This window comes from Mercenaria mercenaria, chromosome 4 (genome assembly GCF_021730395.1).
Source record: "Mercenaria mercenaria strain notata chromosome 4, MADL_Memer_1, whole genome shotgun sequence".
Classification (NCBI taxonomy): Eukaryota; Metazoa; Mollusca; class Bivalvia; order Venerida; family Veneridae; genus Mercenaria; species Mercenaria mercenaria.
Window position 1 is genome coordinate 35,108,269 of NC_069364.1, and position 18,781 is coordinate 35,127,049.

Genomic DNA, 18,781 nt, shown 5'->3' on the forward strand with positions numbered 1-18,781 from the left:
TTGGATATGCGCGTGTACCCGGTGGATGTTGCCTGCAGCCTGTTTTTTCTGGATAGGCTGAGTGGCGAACAGTAGTGGAAAGTTGAAGTTAATCATCGGTAATTTTTATGATATGAAACCGTGCATAAAACAAATATCTTGAGGAAGGGATCCTTCCAGAACATCAAAACTATAAAGTGTATCTGTTAATCAGTCTTAAACGAAATATTTAGCCGAGCTGAAGCAGTATTCAAGTGAAATTATTGGTAGTATGGGATATTGAAGATGTTGTAGTTTTGATGCATCGGTAAATCTGTTCAGAGTAAATATTGGTGTACGCCGTTTATTAGCAGCTATGTCACAAACAAATCCGCCCTTATTAATGGCGTTGAATCATCACAGAATTTGCATCGCTGTTCAGAAATAGTACAAACACGTTGAGTAAACTTGCATCATGCATCATGGGCAAGTGTGTATATAATCCAGACTGGTCATCGTCTTACAGCTGGGTGATAAAAGCAGAAGATAAGTACAAAGTATACTATAAATGTTGCGAAAAGTTGATTGATTTAGGGAAGATGGGGGAAGGCGCCCTAAAATCGCATGAAAAAAAGGAAAAAGATTAACTGCATCAGCGATCAGATTATGTGCAATTCCCGAGCGAAAGATTTGCAAAGAATTGTTATACATTTTCTGAAGAAGTTGATAAATTGAGAAGCCCAAAATACTGTAATAATGTCCCTGAAAAGTCCCTAAAATATCCCTGAATATTTCCTTGAAAAGTCTGTATGAACCATGGTAGCTCAAAGGTCAAGGTCACAGTGATCCAGAACCGTAAAATGATTTCCAGATGATAACTCAAGATCGCTTGGGCCTATGATCATGAAAGTTGATAGGCAGGTTGATCATGACAAGCAGATGACCCCTATTGATTTTGAGATTAGTAGGTCAAAGGTCAATGTCACAGTGACCAGGAACAGTTAAACGGTGTCCGGACGATAACTCAAGAACACTTTGGTCTAGGATCATGGGTTGGTCATGACCAGCAGATGACCCCTATTGATTTTGAGATCAGTAGGTGAAAGGTCAAGGTCACAGTGACCAGAAACAGTTAAACCGTTTCCAGGCAATAACTCAAGAATGCATTGGCCTAGGATCAGGAAAGGTGATAAGGAGATTGGTCATGACCAGCAGATTTGCAAAGAATTGTTATACATTTTCTGAAGAAGTTGATAAATTGAGAAGCCCAAAATACTGTAATAATGTCCCTGAAAAGTCCCTAAAATATCCCTGAATATTTCCTTGAAAAGTCTGTATGAACCATGGTAGCTCAAAGGTCAAGGTCACAGTGATCCAGAACCGTAAAATGATTTCCAGATGATAACTCAAGATCGCTTGGGCCTATGATCATGAAAGTTGATAGGCAGGTTGATCATGACCAGCAGATGACCCTTATTGATTTTGAGGTCAGTAGGTCAAAGGTCAAGTTCACAGTGACCAGGAACAGTTTCTATTTCCAGATGATAACTTGAGAACGCTTGGGCCTAGGATCATGAAACTTAATAGGGAGTTTGATCATGATCAGCAGATGACCCCCGTTTATTTTGAGATTGGTAGGTCAAATGTCAAGGTCACAGTGTCCAAGAACAGTTAAACGGTTTCTGGATGAAAACTCAAGAACGCTTGGGCCTAGGATCATGAAAGTTGATAGGGAGGTTGGCCATGACCAGCAGATGACCCCTATTGATTTTGAGGTCAGTAGGCCAAAGGTCAAGGTCACAGTGACCCGGAACAGTTAAAGCCTTTCCGGAAGATAACTTGAGAATGCTTGGGCATAGGATCATGAAACTTGATAGGGAGGTTGATCATGACCAGCAGATGACCCCTATTGATTTTGAGGTCAGCAGGTCAAAGGTGAAGGTCACATTGACCCAGAACATAAGAACTTTTGTGTATAGTGACCAAATAATTTTTGTCCCTTGTGCAATTACTGAATGCATCAAGGGGGCATTTCATGTTCTACGAGCTCTTGTTTTTTCTTGCATTCATCCAGCTGGCAGATCTATAAAAGGTTGGTGGTTCCACCGAAATGCCGTCTTTGACAAAATAATGCCTTGAAAGGCCCCTGAGTTGTTCCTCCACTATTAAAGCTTGAAAGTCACTAAATGGAATAAAATGTATCAGGCTAACATATAAGAAACAGAAATCTTGACTTGTAAGAACTTGGGACAGATGTTGTTCTGTTTGGTTTAACTGACACCTTATCAGTAAATGTTGTATAAATGTCTAAATTTTCAGGTCGTGTAAATCTTGTAGAGTTAACGCAGATATTGAACATAGATTTCAGTCATATTGAATCTAAAGCAAATGAGATTGTTAGCCGAGAGAAAAATATCATGCTTGTCCTGGGACAACTGATTGATCAGTAAGTATACTCTTTGTGTACAACAGGGCCCATGCTGTCATTTGCCACTTGAGCCATTTGGTGAATCTTCGATAAAAGTGGCGAAGAAAAATCGCGAGTGGTGAAAATGAAAAAACCTCCGTAACTTGGACCACCATATTGTTTCGAACGTTCTAAATCGTAACCTGAGTGGATAAAAACAGCTGACAAGTTCCGATAATTTTACCTTATTTCCGGATAGTAATACCCAGTCTGTGTTTACTTTGCCATTTAAATAAAATAATCGCAAATGGCGATAATGGTGACTGACAGCATGAGCCCAGGACATATATAGGAAAAAACTTTTAAAATCTTCTTGTTAGCTGAGTTTTTCTGATCGCTCGATGTCCGGCGTCTGTCTGTCGTCTGGCGTCTGTCGTCCATCAACATTTAACTTGTGTATGCGATAGAGGCTGTATTTTCCAACTGATCTTCATGAATTTTGGTCAGAATGATTACCTTGATGAAATCTAGGCCGAGGTTGAAAATGGGTCATCTCGGATCAAAAACTAGGTCACTAGGTCAAATCAAGGAAAAACCTTGTGTATGAGATAGAGGCTGTATTTTTCAATTGATCTTCATGAATTTTGGTCAGAATGATAACTTGATGAAATCTAGGCTGAGTTCGAAAATGGGTCATCTGGGGTCAAAAACTAGGTCACTAGGTCAAATCAAAGAAAAACCTTGTGTATGCGATAGAGGCTGTATTTTTCAATTGATCTTCATGAATTTTCTTCAGAATGATTACCTTGATGAAATCTTGGCCGAGTTTGAAAATGGTATTTTTCAATTGATCTTTATGAATTTTGGTCAGAATGATTGCCTTGATGAAAGCTAGGCCAGTTACGAATATGGGTCATCTGGGGTCAAGAACTAGGTCACTAGGTCAAATCAAAGAAAAACCTTGTGTATGCAATAGGGGCTGCATTTTACACCAGATCTTCATGAAATTTGATCAGAATATTTGTCTGGATGAAATCTAGGTCGAATTTGAATATGGGTCATCTAGGGTCAAAAACTGGTCACCCGGTCAAATTAAAGAAAAACCTTGTGTACGCAATAGGGGCTGCATTTTACACTGGATGTGTATAAAATTTAGTCAGAATGATTGCCTTAATAAAATCTAGGTCAAGTTAGAATATGGGTCATCTGGGGTCAAAAACTAGGTCACTAGGTCAAATCAAAGAAAAACTCTGTGTATGCGATAGAGCCTGTATTTTTCAGTTGATATTGATGAAATTTGGTCAGAATGATAGCCTTGATGAAATTAAGGCAAAGTTCGAAAAAGGGTCATCTGGGTAAAAAACTAGGTCGCTAGGACAAATCAAAGAAAATTGTTTGTATGCGATAGAGGCTGCATTTTTCAATTGAGGTTCATGAAATTTAGTCAGAATGATTGCCTTGATCAAATCTAGGTCAAGTTTGAATGTAGGTTACCTTGGCTTAAAAACTAGGTCACTAGGTCAAATCAAGGAAAAACCTTGTGTATGCGATAGAGGCTGTATTTTTCAATTGATCTTCATGAATTTTCTTCAGAATGATTACCTTGATGAAATCTAGGCCAAGTTTGAAAATGGGTCATCTGGGGTCAAAAACTAGGTAACTAGGTCAAATCAAAGTAAAACCTTGTGTATGCGATAGAGGCTGTATTTTTCAACTGCTCTTCTTGAAATTTTGTCAGAGTAATTAGTTTGATGAAATCTAGGTCGATTGCGAAAAAGGGTCATCTGGGGTCAAAAACTAGGTCATTAGGTCAAATCAAAGAAAAACCTTGTGTATGTGATAGAGGCTGTATTTTTCAGTTGATCTTCATGAAATTTTGTCAGAAAAATTACCTAGATGAAATCTAGGCCAAGTTCGAAAATGGGTCATCTGGGGTAAAAAACTAGGTCACTAGGTCAAATTAAAGAAAAACCTTGTGTATGTGATAGAGGCTGTATTTTTCAATTGATCTTTATGAATTTTGGTCAGATTGATTGCCTTGATAAAGTCTAGGTCAAGTTTGAATGTAAGTCATCTTGGCTCAAAAACTAGGTCACTAGGACAAATCAAAGAAAATACTTGTTTACCCTCAAGATTTTTTGTCCAATCTTAATGAAAATTGTGTCCATGAAATCATTAGGTCAAACATGTTTACACTGTTATGGTGTGTTTCTCAGGTGAGCAACCTAGGGCCATCTTGGCCCTCTTGTTTATATTTTTATACGCCCAAAGGGACGTATTATGCTATGGTTTCAGTGTCTGTCTGTCCGTCCGTCCGTTAGCAATTTCGTGTCTGCTCTGTAACTCTTGAACCCCTTGAAGGATTTCAAAGAAACTTGACACAAATGTTCACCACACTGAGATGACGTGTAGAGCGCATGTTTTGGATGTCTCATTTCAAGGTCAAGGTCACACTTAGGGGTCAAAGGTCATATGAGTGTGTTTCGTGTCCGCTCTGTAACTCTTGAACTGCTTGAAGGATTTCAAAGAAATTTGGCACAAATGTTCACCACACTGAGACGACGTGCTGAGCGCTTGTTTCGGATGACTAGCTTCAATGTTAAGGTCACACTTAGGAGTGAAAGGTCATATATGACTTTGCTGTGTCCGCTCTGTAACTCTTGAACTGCTTGAAGGATTTCAAAGAGACTTGGCACAAATGTTCACCACACTGAGCTGACATGCAGAGCTCATGTTTTGGATGACTAGCTTCAAGGTCAAAGTCACACTTAGGGGTCAAAAGTCATATATGACTTTGCTTTGTGTATATTGCTATGCATTGCAGTGCTCTTATTTTTATTTGGCAGATCCCTTTTTGTTCCCTTACAATAATTTATTAGCCCACCATCATCAGATGGTGGGCTATTAAAATCACTCTGCGTCCGTGGTCCGCCCGTCCGTCATTCCGTCCGTCCATCCGTCCGTCTGTCCGTTAACAATTTCTCGTTATCGCATCTCCTCAGAAACTACTGGGGGGATTTTGACCAAACTTTGTCAGAATGATGTATTGGTACCCTAGTTGTGTCCCTCTGAAAATCAGACTGGTTCAACAATTTATGAGTGAGTTATGGCCCTTTGTTTATTTCTATATTTTACATAGATTTATATAGGGAAAAGCTTTGAAAACCTTCTTGTCCAAAATCACAGAGCCTAGGGCTTTGATATTTGGTTTGAAGCATCATCTAGTGGTCCTCTACCAAGATGATTCAAATTATTTCCCTAGGGTCAAATATGGCCCCGCCCTGGGGGTCACATGGTTTATATAGACTTATATAGGGAAAAACTTTGAATAACCTCTTGTCCAAAACCACAGGGCCTAGGGCTTTGATATTTTGTATGTGACATCATCTAGTGGTCTTCAACTAAGATTGTTCAAATTATACCGCAAGGGTCAAATATGGCCCCGCCCTGGGGGTCATATGGTTTACATAGACTTATATAAGGAAAAATTTTGAAAATCTTCTTGTCCAAACCACAAAGCCTAGGGCTTTGATACTTGTAATGTAGCATCATCTAGTGGTTCTCTACCAAGTTTGTTCAAATTATCCCCCTAGGGTCAAAAATGGCCCCGCCCCGGTGGTCCTGTGGTTCATATAGACTTATATAGGGAAAAGCTTTTAAAATGTTCTTGTCAATAACTACAACATTCAAATTTGGACCAAATGTATATTTTTGAGTGGCAAGATGAACCTTAACATGAGTTGACCTTGATTTTGACCTAGTGACCTACTTTCACATTTCTGTAGCTACAGCCTTCAAATTTGGACCACATGTATATTTTTGAGTGGCAAGATGAACCTTGACATGAGTTGACCTTGATTTTGACCTAGTGACCTACTTTCACATTTCTGTAGCTACAGCCTTCAAATTTGGACCACATGCGTAGTTTTGTGCACTGGAAAAAACTTTGACCTTGATTTTGACCTAGTGACCTACTTTCACATTTTTGCAGGTACAGGCGTCAAATTTGGACCATATGCATAGTTCCGTGTTTCAAAATGAAATTTGACATTGATTTTGACCTAGTGACCTACTTTCACTTTTCTCAGTCTACAGCCTTCAAATTTGGACCACATGCATAGTTTTGTGTACCGAAAAAAACTTTGACCTTCACATTGACCTAGTGACCTACTTTCACATTTTTGAAGGTACAGGCTTCAAATTTGGACCACATGCATAGTTTTGTGTACCTAAATGAACTTTGACCTTTACATTGACCTAGTGACCTACTTTCACATCTTTAAGGTACAGGCTTCAAATTTGGACCACATGCATAGTTTTGTATTCCGAAATAAAATTTGACCTTGATTTTGACCTAGTGACCTACATTTACATTTCTCAAGCTACAGCCTTCAAATTTGGACCACTTGCATAGTTTTGTGTACCGAAATGAACTTTGACCTTAAGATTGACCTAGTGACCTACTTTCACATTTCTGTAGCTACAGGCTTCAAATTTAGACCACATGCATAGGATTGTGTACCGAAATGAACTTTGACCTTAAGATTGACCTAGTGACCTACTTTCACATTTCTGTAGCTACAGGCTTCAAATTTAGACCACATGCATAGGATTGTGTACCGAAACAAACTTTGACCTTGACATTGACCTAGTGACCTACTTTCACATTTCTCAAGCTACAGCTTTCGAATTTGGACCACATGCACAGTGTTGTGTTTGGAAATGAAATTTGACCTTGAGCTAGTCAGTAAGTCTTGAAATTTGGAACACTCAAAAATGGCACATTGGTGGGCGCCAAGATCACTCTGTGATCTCTTGTTTTTGAATTACTTCCCTTTTTTATTACTATAAATAGCTTATTTTGAAACTTTTTTATTATTGGCAGTAGGGAAAAACCGAGACCACTTTTCTGTGGTACAACATGGATGGTACATCCAATTTTTAGATGTTTTTTGACATAACTTGACCTGGTAAGAATTTTTTTGTGGACTTAGAATTTTTTTTGGGGGGAATTTCTTCTTTTTGTTGTTCCTGTCCTTGAAATTTTACTCCCATCCTCTGATGTAACCCTTCGGGCTTATCTTGCCCCGCTTGGCGGTGCTCTTGTTATATATATATACTGTTCTTTGCCCGACCTTGTTGCCTGTGCAGTGCTTTCAATGTCTGAAATATTTTCCGCTTTTGTAGGTTGTCTTAAAAGGTAATCATATACATTCAATACTATTCATTTGGCCATGGACCCAAGATTTCCTAGATAACTTTCCTCAGACATTTTGACAAGCTCAATAATTGAAGTGCAATGACCTAGCTTTGGTTTGCCGCTAAAAATTCATTGTGAAACCCGTGAATTCCAATTTTTATGAGTCCCTTTGTAATTTAAAACATATAAATCAATAAACAATTAAAAAACGAAAAATAAAAATGTTCTCGCTCATGTGCTCGAACAGGCGATTTCCCGCATGTGAGCCATGTGCTGTAACCACTGAGCCACCGATATGAACGACGAGTACGTGTTTCACTTACAATACTTTAATGATATTTAGACACTTTAAAGAAAATTTCTTTCTGTAAAACATACGGATAGCACTGAAGTTGGGCCGAATATTATAACATCGAATGCACAGAGCATATTATGTATGCACCTTTTGACAGGTTGAAAAAGTAGCACAATAATAGCTGTTACTTGTGACTCAGGACGGACCGTCAGGGGAGGTAACTAGAGTCACTGATTGGGACTAGGTGAAAGGTGACTTGGCTTCCAGATTATCAACCTTATGATTAAGTAGTATCTGATTCACTGTTTCTGAGTTAGCTGTTCAGTACATTAGTATCTGATTCACTGATTGTGAGTTAGCCATTCAGTACTCTAGTATCTGACAATGTTTTTGGGTTAGTCATACAGTTCTCAAGTATCTGATTCACTGTTTCTGAGTTAGCCATTCAGTACTCTAGTATCTGATTCACTGTTTCTGAGTTAGCCATTCAGTACTCAAGTATCTGATTTACTGTTTATGAGTTAACCATTCAGTACTCAAGTATCTGATAGACTGTTTCTGAGTTAGCCATCTACTACTCAGGTATCTGATTCACTGTTTCTGAGTTAGCCATTCACTACTCTAGTATCTGATTCACTGTTTCTGAGTTAGCCATTCACTACTCTAGTATCTGATTGACTGTTTCTGAGTTAGTCATTCACTACTCTAGTATCTGATTCACTGTTTCTGAGTTAGCCATTCACTACTCTAGTATCTGATTGACTGTTTCTGAGTTAGCCATTCTGTACTCAAGTATCTGATTGACTGTTTCTGAGTCAGCCATTCACTACGCTAGTATCTGATTGACTGCTTCTGAGAGTTAGCCATTCACTACTCTAGTATCTGATTGACTGTTTCTGAGTTAGCCATTCACTACTCTAGTATCTGATTCACTGTTTCTGAGTTAGCCATTCACTACTCAAGTATCTGATTCACTGTTTCTGAGTTAGCCATTCATTACTCTAGTATCTGATTCACTGTTTCTGAGTTAGCCATTCACTACTCTAGTATCTGATTCACTGTTTCTGAGTTAGCCATTGAGTACTCAAGTATCTGATTCACTGTTTCAGAGTTAGCCATTCACTACTCTAGTATCTGATTGACTGTTTCTGAGTTAGCCGTTCACTACTCTAGTATCTGATTGACTGTTTCAGAGTTAGCTGTTCACTACTCTAGTATCTGATTCACTGTTTCTGAGTTAGCCATTCAGTACTCAAGTATCTGATTGACTGTTTCTGAGTTAGCCATTGAGTACTCAAGTATCTGATAGACTGTTTCTGAGTTAGCCATTGAGTACTCAAGTATCTGATTCACTGTTTCTGAGTTAGCTATTTAGTACTTTAGTATCGATTCACTATTTCTGAGTTAGCCATTCGATACATTAGTATCTGATTCACTGTTTCTGAGTTAGCCATTCAGTACTCTAGTATCTGACAATGTTTTTGAGTTAGTGATACAGTTCTCAAGTATCTGATTCACTGTTTCTGAGTTAGCCATTCAGTACTCTAGTATCTGACAATGTTTTTGAGTTAGTCATACAGTTCTCAAGTATCTGATTGACTGTTTCTGTGTTAGCCATTCAGTACTCTAGTATCTGATTCACTGTTTCTGAGTTAGCCATTCACAACTCTAGTATCTGATTCACTGTTTCTGAGTTAGCCATTCACTACTCTAGTATCTGATTCACTGTTTCTGAGTTAGCCATTCACTACTCTAGTATCTGATTCACTGTTTCTGAGTTAGCCATTCTACTATCCTTCACTCTAGTTATCCTTTATTCACTGGTTTCTGAGTTAGCCATTTCAAATACTCAAGTATCCCTGATTGTATCTTGTTTTCTGAGTTAGCCATTGGTACTCAAGTATCTGATTGACTGTTTCTGAGTTAGCCAATTCAAAAGTTTACTGTAGTAATTTTTGATTGACTGTTTTCTGAGTTAGCCATTCAGTACTCAAGTATGATTGACTGTTTCTGAGTTAGCCTTCTGTACTCAAGTATCTGATTGACTGTTTCTGAGTTAGCCATTCACTACTGTAGTATCTGATTGACTGTTTCTGAGTTAGCCATTCAGTACTCAAAAGTATCTGATTGACTGTTTCTGAGTTAGCCATTCTGTACTTAAGTATCTGATTGATGTTTCTGAGTTAGCCATTCAGTACTCAAGTATCTGATTGAATGTTTTCTGAGTTAGTCATTCAGTACTCAAGTATCTGACAATGTTTCTGAGTAAGCCATTCAGTACTCAAGTATCTGATTGTTTCTGAGTTAGCCATTCAGTACTCAAGTATCTGATTGACTGTTTCTGAGTTAGTCATTCAGTACTCAAGTATCTGATTGACTGTTTCTGAGTTAGCCATTCACTATTCTAGTATCTGACAATGTTTCTGAGTAAGCCATTCAGTACTCATGTATCTGATTTTCTGTTTCTGAGTTAGCCATTCAGTACTTTAATATCTGATTCACTTATTCACTGATTGTTTGGTTATTTCAGAGCACGATTTTGAAAATAAGCAATATTCAAGGTCCATTCTAACACTTGTCATATAATATGACTGAGTTATGACGGTGTCAGCTCTAGGAGATTATTATGTCTCCCACCACACAGTGGTGTGGGAGACATATTGATTTACTCCTGTCTGTCTGTCTGTGTGTCTGTCTGTCACAAAGCTTGTCCGCACTAGTCGTACATTTCTCATCCGATCTTCACCAAACTTGATCAAAATGTATTTGACCATAAGACCTCGGCCAAGTTCGATAACTAGCCAAATTGGCCAAGACGCTTCGGAATTATGATCCTTGAAAATAATTACCAACAACTACCGGTGCAGCATTGTAGACTGGTTACTCCACTCCACTACCGCCGATACAGCATTGTGGACCGGTGCAGCATTGTAGACCAGTTACCACTACTGGCACAGCATTGTAGACCGGTTACTCCAACATGTGAATACCAATAGGCCACAAACAGTATATAAAGACAGACTTACTATTCAGATGATTAGGCAGTTGTGGGAGACATGCACTTTTCTCAAAAGCATCTCTAGTTTAAGATGAAGTGAGTAGTTGGATAGGTTTGGCCTGTTATGACAAGCAGATATTATGACTTAATGCTTGTTGTGAGTTTGTTTGTCCCAATTTTGGAGTTTATAATTTACTGATGTTACAGAAATAGTTTGCACTCTAGTGTATAATGCTTATACCAAATGAAAATTGTTTAGAAACCTAACATTATTGTAAAATAATATTAAGCTGAAAAATTTATAACTTGTAAAAGGTACTGTAGAATGTTTGTAAAAAATAGTGTAGTATGCAAAATCTTACAAGTGATAATAAAAGAAGTGCTCTTGAAAGGATACAAAGTTATGTTCAGTTTTCAAAGTCTGTTTTAATCTGTGATATACATCTGAAGGCATATCCCTTTAAATATGAGACTGTGTGACAGAATTGATTATTGCAGGCGTTACATGGACAAGCTTGCAGAAGAGGTGAATGATAAGTTACAAGAAAAAGGTCATGTGACCATACCAGAGCTTACTAAACAGTATGACCTGTCAGCAGAATTTCTTGTCAAGGTAACTTTCAGTGATATACAGATCAATTATGGTGCCTGCTGATCATGAATAAATGGCAAATAAAACAGAAGCATTGCCCTTCTGTTTCTTTTTGTTGATTTATATGTAAATGATTCCATAACAGGCAGAATTGTAAACCATTGGCCTATCATGAATTGTATCTTAAAATCATTGAGTTATTACATATTCTAAAGAAAGTTAGGTATTTGGATACAATTTGACCAGTATTGGTATATTTTATTAGCTCACCTGAGCCAAAGGCTCATGGTGAGCTTTTCTGACCACTTAATATCCGTCTTCAGTCATCGGTCGTGTGTCCCTCAACATTTTCTAAAAAAAATTTCCTAGAAAACCACTGGGCAGAATTACACCAAACTTCACAGGAATGATCCTTGGGTGGCCCCCTTTCAAAATTATTCAAATAATTGAATTCCATGCAGAACTCTGGTTGCCATGGCAACGGAAAGGAAAAACTTTAAAAATCTTCTTGTTCAAAAACTCAAGGCATAAAGCCTTGATATTTGGCATGTGACATCATCTTATGGTCCTCTATCAAGATTTTTAGCTCACCTGTCACAAAGTGACAAGGTGAGCTTTTGTGATCATCACGCAGCGTCCGTCCGTCAGTCCGTGCGTGCGTAAACTTTTGCTCGTGACCACTCTAGAGGTCACAGTTTTCATGGGGTCTTTATGAAAATTGGTCAGAATGTTCATCTTGATGATATCTCGATCAAGTTCGAAATTGGGTCACGTGCGGTTAAAAACTAGGTCAGTAGGTCTAAAAATAGAAAAACCTTGTGACCTCTCTGGAGGCCATATTTTTCACAAGATCTTCATGAAAATTAGTCAGATTGTTCACATTGATGATATCTAGGTCAAGTTCGAAACTGGGTCATGTGCCTTCAAAAACTAGGTCAGTAGGTCAAATAATAGAAAAACTTTGTGACCTCTCTAAAGGCCATATTTTTCATGTGATCTGTATGAAAGTTTGTCTGAATGTTCAGCTTGATGCTGTTAGGTCAAATTCGAAATCGGGTCACGTGCGTTCAAAAACCAGGTCAGTAGGTCTAAAAATAGAAAAACCTTGTGACCTTTCTAGAGGCCATATATTTCACAAGATCTTCATGAAAATTGATCAGAATGTTCACCTTGATGATATCTAGGTCAAGTTCGAAACTGGGTCACGTGCCTTCAAAAACTAGGTCAGTAGGTCAAATAATAGAAAAACCTTGTGACCTCTCTAAAGGCCATATTTTTCATGGGATCTGTATGAAAGTTAGTCTGAATGTTCATCTTGATGATATCTAGGTCAAGTTCAAAACTGGGTCACATGCGGTCAAAAACTAGGTCAGTAGGTCTAAAAATAGAAAAACCTTGTGACCTCTCTAGAGGCCATACTTGTGAATGGCTCTTCATAAAAATTGGTCAGAATGTTCATCTTGATGATATCTAGATCAAGTTCGAAAGTGGGTCACATGTCGTCAAAAAGTAGGTCAGTAGGTCAAATAATGAAAAAACCTTGTGACCTCTCTAGAGGTCATATTTTTTATGGGATCTGTATGAAAGTTGGTCTAAATGTTTATCTTGATGATAGATAGGTCAGGTTTGAAACTGGGTCAACTGCGATCAAAAACTAGGTCAGTAGGTCTTAAAATAGAAAAACCTTGTGACCTCTCTAGAGGCCATACCCTTGAATGGATCTTCATGAAAATTGGTCAGAATGTTCACTTTGATGATATCTAGGTCAGATTTGAAACTGGGTCATGTGCCATCAAAAACTAGGTCAGTAGGTCAAATAATAAAAAAACCTTGTGACCTCTCTGGAGGCCATACTTTTCATGGGATCTGTATGAAAGTTGATCTGAATGTTCATCTTGATGATATCTAGGTCAAGTTTTAAACTGGGTCAGCTGCGATCAAAATCTAGGTCATTAGGTCTAAAATTTGAAAAATCTTTTGACCTCTCTAGAGGCCATATTTTTCAATGGATCTTCATGAAAATTGGTCAGAATTTTTATCTTGATGATGTCTAGGTCAAGTTCAAAACTGGGTCACATGAGCTCAAAAACTAGGTCACTTTGTCAAATAATAGAAAAAACGACGTCATACTCAAATCTGGGTCATGCGGGAACAGGTGAGCGATTCAGGACCATCATGGTCCTCTTGTTCAATTTTTGCCCCTGGGTTGAAAAGAGGCCCTGGCCCAGGGGTCACAAGTTTTACATAGACTTACATAGGAAAAAAAAAATCTTCTTGTCTAAAACCACAAGACCTAGGCCTTTGATATTTTGTATGTAACATTACATTGTGGTCCTCTACCAAAATATTTCAAATTATGCCCCTTGGGTTAAAAGAGACCCTGCCCGGGGGGTCTCAAGTTTTACATAGACTTATATAGGAAAAAACTTTAAAAATCTTCTTGTCTGAAACTGCAAGGCCTGTGCTTTTGATATTTGGTATTTTGAATTGCCTTGTGGTCCCCTACCAAAATTGTTCAAATTATGCCCCTGGGTTGAAAAGAGGCCCTGCCCCGGGGGGTACCAAGTTTAACATAGACTTATATAGGAAGAAAATTAAGATCTTGTCTTAGAGTTCAAGGCCTAGGCCTTTGATATTTGGTATGTAGCATGCCTAGTGGATCTCTAATAAGATTGTTCAAATTATGCCCCTGGGGTTAAAAGAGGCCCTGCACTGGGAGTCACTTGTTATATGAGTTATATAGGAAAAAATACTTCAAAAATTATCAGATCATATTTCCTAGACTGTTTGATTAAAATTACCTGATGACCACAAGCTGTTAGGGATCACTTGACTGTGACCTTGACCTACTGACCTACTTTCTTGTTTTTAGCTCACCTGAGCCAAAGGCTCAGGCTGAGCTATTCTGATCGTTCACCGTCCGGTGTCCATCGTCCGTCGTCTGTTGTCCGTCCGTAAACTTTTACTTTAAACGACATCTCCTCATAAACTGCTTGGCTAATTTCATCCAAACTTCACAGGAATGTTCCTTGGGTGAAGCTCTAACAAAATTGTTCAAAGAATTGAATTCCATGCAGAACTCTGGTTGCCATGGCAACTGAAAGAAAAAACTTTAAAAATCTTCTTTTCAAAAACCAGAAGCTCTAGAGCTTAGATATTTGGTGTGAAGCATTCCCTAGTGGACCTCTACCAAATTTGTTCAAATCATGACCCCAGGGTCAAAATTGACCCCGCCCCAGGGGTCATATGATTTTACGTAGGAAAATCTTAAAAAATCTTCTTCTCAAAAACCAGAAGCCCTAGAGCTGAGATATTTGACATGTAGCATTGCCTAGTGGACCTCTATTAAAGTTTTTCAAATCATGACCCCGTGGTCAAAATTGACCCCGCCCCAGGGGTCACTTGATTTTACATAGATTTCTATAGGAAAATCTTGAAATTTAAAAAAAAATAAACCAGAAGGCCTAGAGCTTAGATATTTGACATGTAGCATTGCCTAGTGGACCTCTACAAAATTTGTTCAAATCATGACCCCCGGGATCAAAATTGACCCCGCCCCAGGGGTCATTTGATTTTACAAAGGAAAATCTTCAAAAATTTTCTAAAAATAAACCAGAAGACCTAGAGCTTAGATATTTGACCTGTAGCATTGCCTTGTAGACTTCTACAAAATTTGTTCAAATCATGACCATAGGGGTCAAATTGACCCCGCCCCATGGGGTTACTTGATTGTACATAGAAAAATCTTCAAAATTTTCTAAAAACAAACCAGAAGGCCTAGAGCTTAGATATTTGACATGTAGCATTGTCTAGTGGACCTCTACAAAATTTGTTCAATCTTTATCCCCCCCAGGGTCAAACTGACCCAGCCTCAGGGGTTACTTGATTGTACATAGGGAAATCTTCATAAATTTGCTAAAAATAAACCAGAAGGCCTAGATCTTAAATATTTGATATGTAACATTGCCTGGTAGACTTCTACAAACGTTGTTAAAATCATGACCCCCGGGGTAAAATTGGCCCCGCCCCAGGGGTTACTTGATTGTACATCGGAAAATCTTCCAAATTTTTTTTAAAAATCATCAGTTCGACATTTGAAAGATGTAGCTCATATTACTCAGGTGAGCGATCCAGGATCATCATGACCCTCTTGTTTAAAATACAGCCTTGAAATTTGCATGACATGTACAGTTTAGCACACAGATCTTAAAACTGACTTTCAGTGACCATGAATATGACCTACTGACCTACTTTCTTGTTTTTCAAGATACAGCCTTGAAATTTGGATGACATGTACAGTTTTGCACGCTGATCTTAAAACTGACTTTCAGTGACCATAAATGTGATCTACTGACCTACTTTCTTAATGTTTTAGCATCAGTTTGAAACATGTAGCTCATATTACTCAGGTTAGCGATCCAAGGTCAACATGACCCTCTTGTTTTTATTAGCTCACCTGTCACAAAGTGACAAGGTGAGCTTTTGTGATCGCGCGGCGTCCGTCGTCCGTGCGTGCGTGCGTCCGTAAACTTTTGCTTGTGACCACTCTAGAGGTCACATTTTTCATGGGATCTTTATGAAAATTGGTCAGAATGTTCACCTTGATGATATCTAGGTCAAGTTCGAAACTGGGTCACGTGCCATCAAAAACTAGGTCAGTAGGTCTAAAAATAGAAAAACCTTGTGACCTCTCTAGAGGCCATATATTTCACAAGATCTTCATGAAAATTGGTCAGAATGTTCACCTTGATGATATCTAGATCAAGTTCGAAACTGGGTCACGTGGGGTCAAAAACTAGGTCAGTAGGTCTAAAAATAGAAAAACCTTGTGACCTCTCTAGAGGCCATATTTTTCATGAGATCTTCATGAATATTGGTCAGAATGTTCACCTTGATGATATCTAGGTCAAGTTCGAAACTGGGTCACGTGGGTCAAAAACTAGGTCAGTAGGTCTAAAAATAGAAAAACCTTGTGACCTCTCTAGAGGCCATATTTTTCATGAGATCTTCATGAATATTGGTCAGAATGTTCACCTTGATGATATCTAGGTCAAGTTTGAAACTGGGTCACGTGGGCCATATTTCTCAATGGATCTTCATGAAAATTGGTCAGAATGTTCAGCTTGATGATATCTAGGTCAAGTTCGAAACTGGGTCACGTGGGGGTAAAAACTAGGTCAGTAGATCTAAAAATAGAAAAACCTTGTGACCTCTCTAGAGGCCATATTTTTCATGAGATCTTCATGAATATTGGTCAGAATGTTCACCTTGATGATATCTAGGTCGAGTTCGATGCTGGGTCATGTAGGATCAAAAACTAGGTCAGTAGGTCTAAAAATAGAAAAACCTTGTGACCTCTCTAGAGGCCATATTTCTCAATGGATCTTCATGAAAATTGGTCAGAATGTTCACCTTGATGATATCTAGGTCAAGTTCGAAACTGAGTCACGTGCGGTCAAAAACTAGGTCAGTAGGTCTAAAAATAGAAAAACCTTGTGACCTCTCTAGAGGCCATATTTTTCATGAGATCTTCATGAATATTGGTCAGAAGGTTCATCTTGATGATATCTAGGTCAGGTTTGAAACTGGGTAACGTGGGGTCAAAAACTAGGTCAGTAGGTCTAAAAATAGAAAAACCTTGTGACCTCTCTAGAGGCCATATTTCTCTATGGATCTTCATGAAAATTGGTGAGACTGTTCAGCTTGATGATATCTAGGTCAGGTTCGTAACTGGGTCATGTGCCGTCAAAAACTAGGTCAGTAGGCCGAAAAATAGAAAAAGCTTGTGACCTCTCTAGAGGCCATATTTTTCACGAGATCTTCATGAAAATTGGTGAGAATGTTCACCTTGATGATATCTAGGTCAAGTTTAAAAGTGGGTCACGTGCCTTTAAAAACTAGGTCATTAGGTCAAATAATAGAAAAACCTTGTGACCTCTCTAGAGGCCATATTTTTCAATGGATCTTCATGAAAATTGGTCAGAATTTTTTATCTTGATGATATCTATGTCACATGTGCTGAAAAACTAGGTCACTTTGTCAAATAATAGAAATAACGACGTCATACTCAGTTCAACACTGGGTCATGTGGGGATAGGTGAGCGATTCAGGACCATCATGGTCCTCTTGTCATGATTAAGTGATATTTAGTTTTGAAAATAAAAGCGGGTTCTTAGAACTGTTGAAATTATGGCCAGATCAGATGATACTTATTATAAAAATTTATATATAATTTTTCAGAACTTGCATTCGCGGTTTGGAACAATTATCAAAGGTCAGATAGACAGTTATGACAGAGATGTCATATTTACCGATGCCTTTATTCAAAGAATGCGAGCACAGATCAGAGGGGCTTTCAGTGCTGTAACTAGGTACTTTCCAGTGGCTTGACTCAAGATTAATGTTGTTTTTGTAGTACACATGAACCAGAGATTCAGTGTGAGCTGTTATAGTGTAGGTGTATGGTCTGACATCAGTCATCCATTGTTATCCCCCACCGATGAAATTGGGAGGTGGGTATTGAAATGGCGTTGTCCGTCCGTCAGTGCGTCCGTCCATGCGTCCGTCCGTCCATCTGCAGCCATTTCTCAGTAACTAGCAGGTAGAATTTCATGAAACTTGAAATAAACATGAACCAACATACTGCGATGATGCCCGTCAAGTTTTTTTTTTTTATTGGTCAATTTCCCTTAGAGTTATTGCCCTTGATTTAAAGAAAAATGCCCAAAAATATCCGTCTGCAGCCATTTCTCAGTAACTAGCAGGTAGAATTTCATGAAGCTTGAAATAAACATGAACCAACATACTGCAATGATGCCCGTCAAGTTTTTTTTTTTGATTGGTCAATTTCCGTTAGTTATTGCCCTTGATTTAATGAAAAATGCCCAAAAATATCTGTCTGCAGCCATTTCTCAGTAACTAGCAGGAAGAATTTCATGAAGCATGAACCAACATACTGCGATGATGCCCTTCAAGGTTTTTTTTTATTCAGTTTCCTTTAGAGTTATTGCCCTTTAATTGTTTAAAAATCCGCAGATTTGTACACCAACCAATTGGTAGAATTTCATTAAACTTCTTTCATTCTTTTCCATGAACATTTATTATAAACATGTGAAGTTGTGTACCCATACCTAGTCACTACCATGTCCCCCCCCCCCCCCCACCAAAAAAAGAAGAAAAAAATCATTCCTTTTTATACGCCCGTTTGAAAAACGGGACGTATTATGGGAACGCCTCGGGCGGGTGTGGGGGTGTGGTGTCCACAGACTTTGTCCGGAGCATATCTTCTTCATGCATGGAGGGATTTTGATGAAACTTGGCACAGTTATTCA

The 18,781-nt window shown here is 38.4% G+C and overlaps 1 protein-coding gene across 3 annotated transcripts in view; it reads left to right on the plus strand.

Annotated features, from left to right (window-relative positions):
• Positions 1 to 18,781, plus strand: part of LOC123552806 (E3 UFM1-protein ligase 1-like) — a 385,734-nt gene that overhangs the window by 51,503 nt on the left and 315,450 nt on the right. For 2 of the 3 annotated variants that reach the window (XM_053540920.1, XM_053540921.1), the window contains exons 3-5: positions 2,278 to 2,404; positions 11,357 to 11,471; positions 17,691 to 17,821. In XM_053540920.1, coding sequence (XP_053396895.1) covers positions 2,278 to 2,404; positions 11,357 to 11,471; positions 17,691 to 17,821 — 373 coding nt within the window. The remainder of the gene's footprint in view (positions 1 to 2,277; positions 2,405 to 11,356; positions 11,472 to 17,690; positions 17,822 to 18,781) is intronic. The other variant, XM_053540922.1, reaches the window with a different exon arrangement.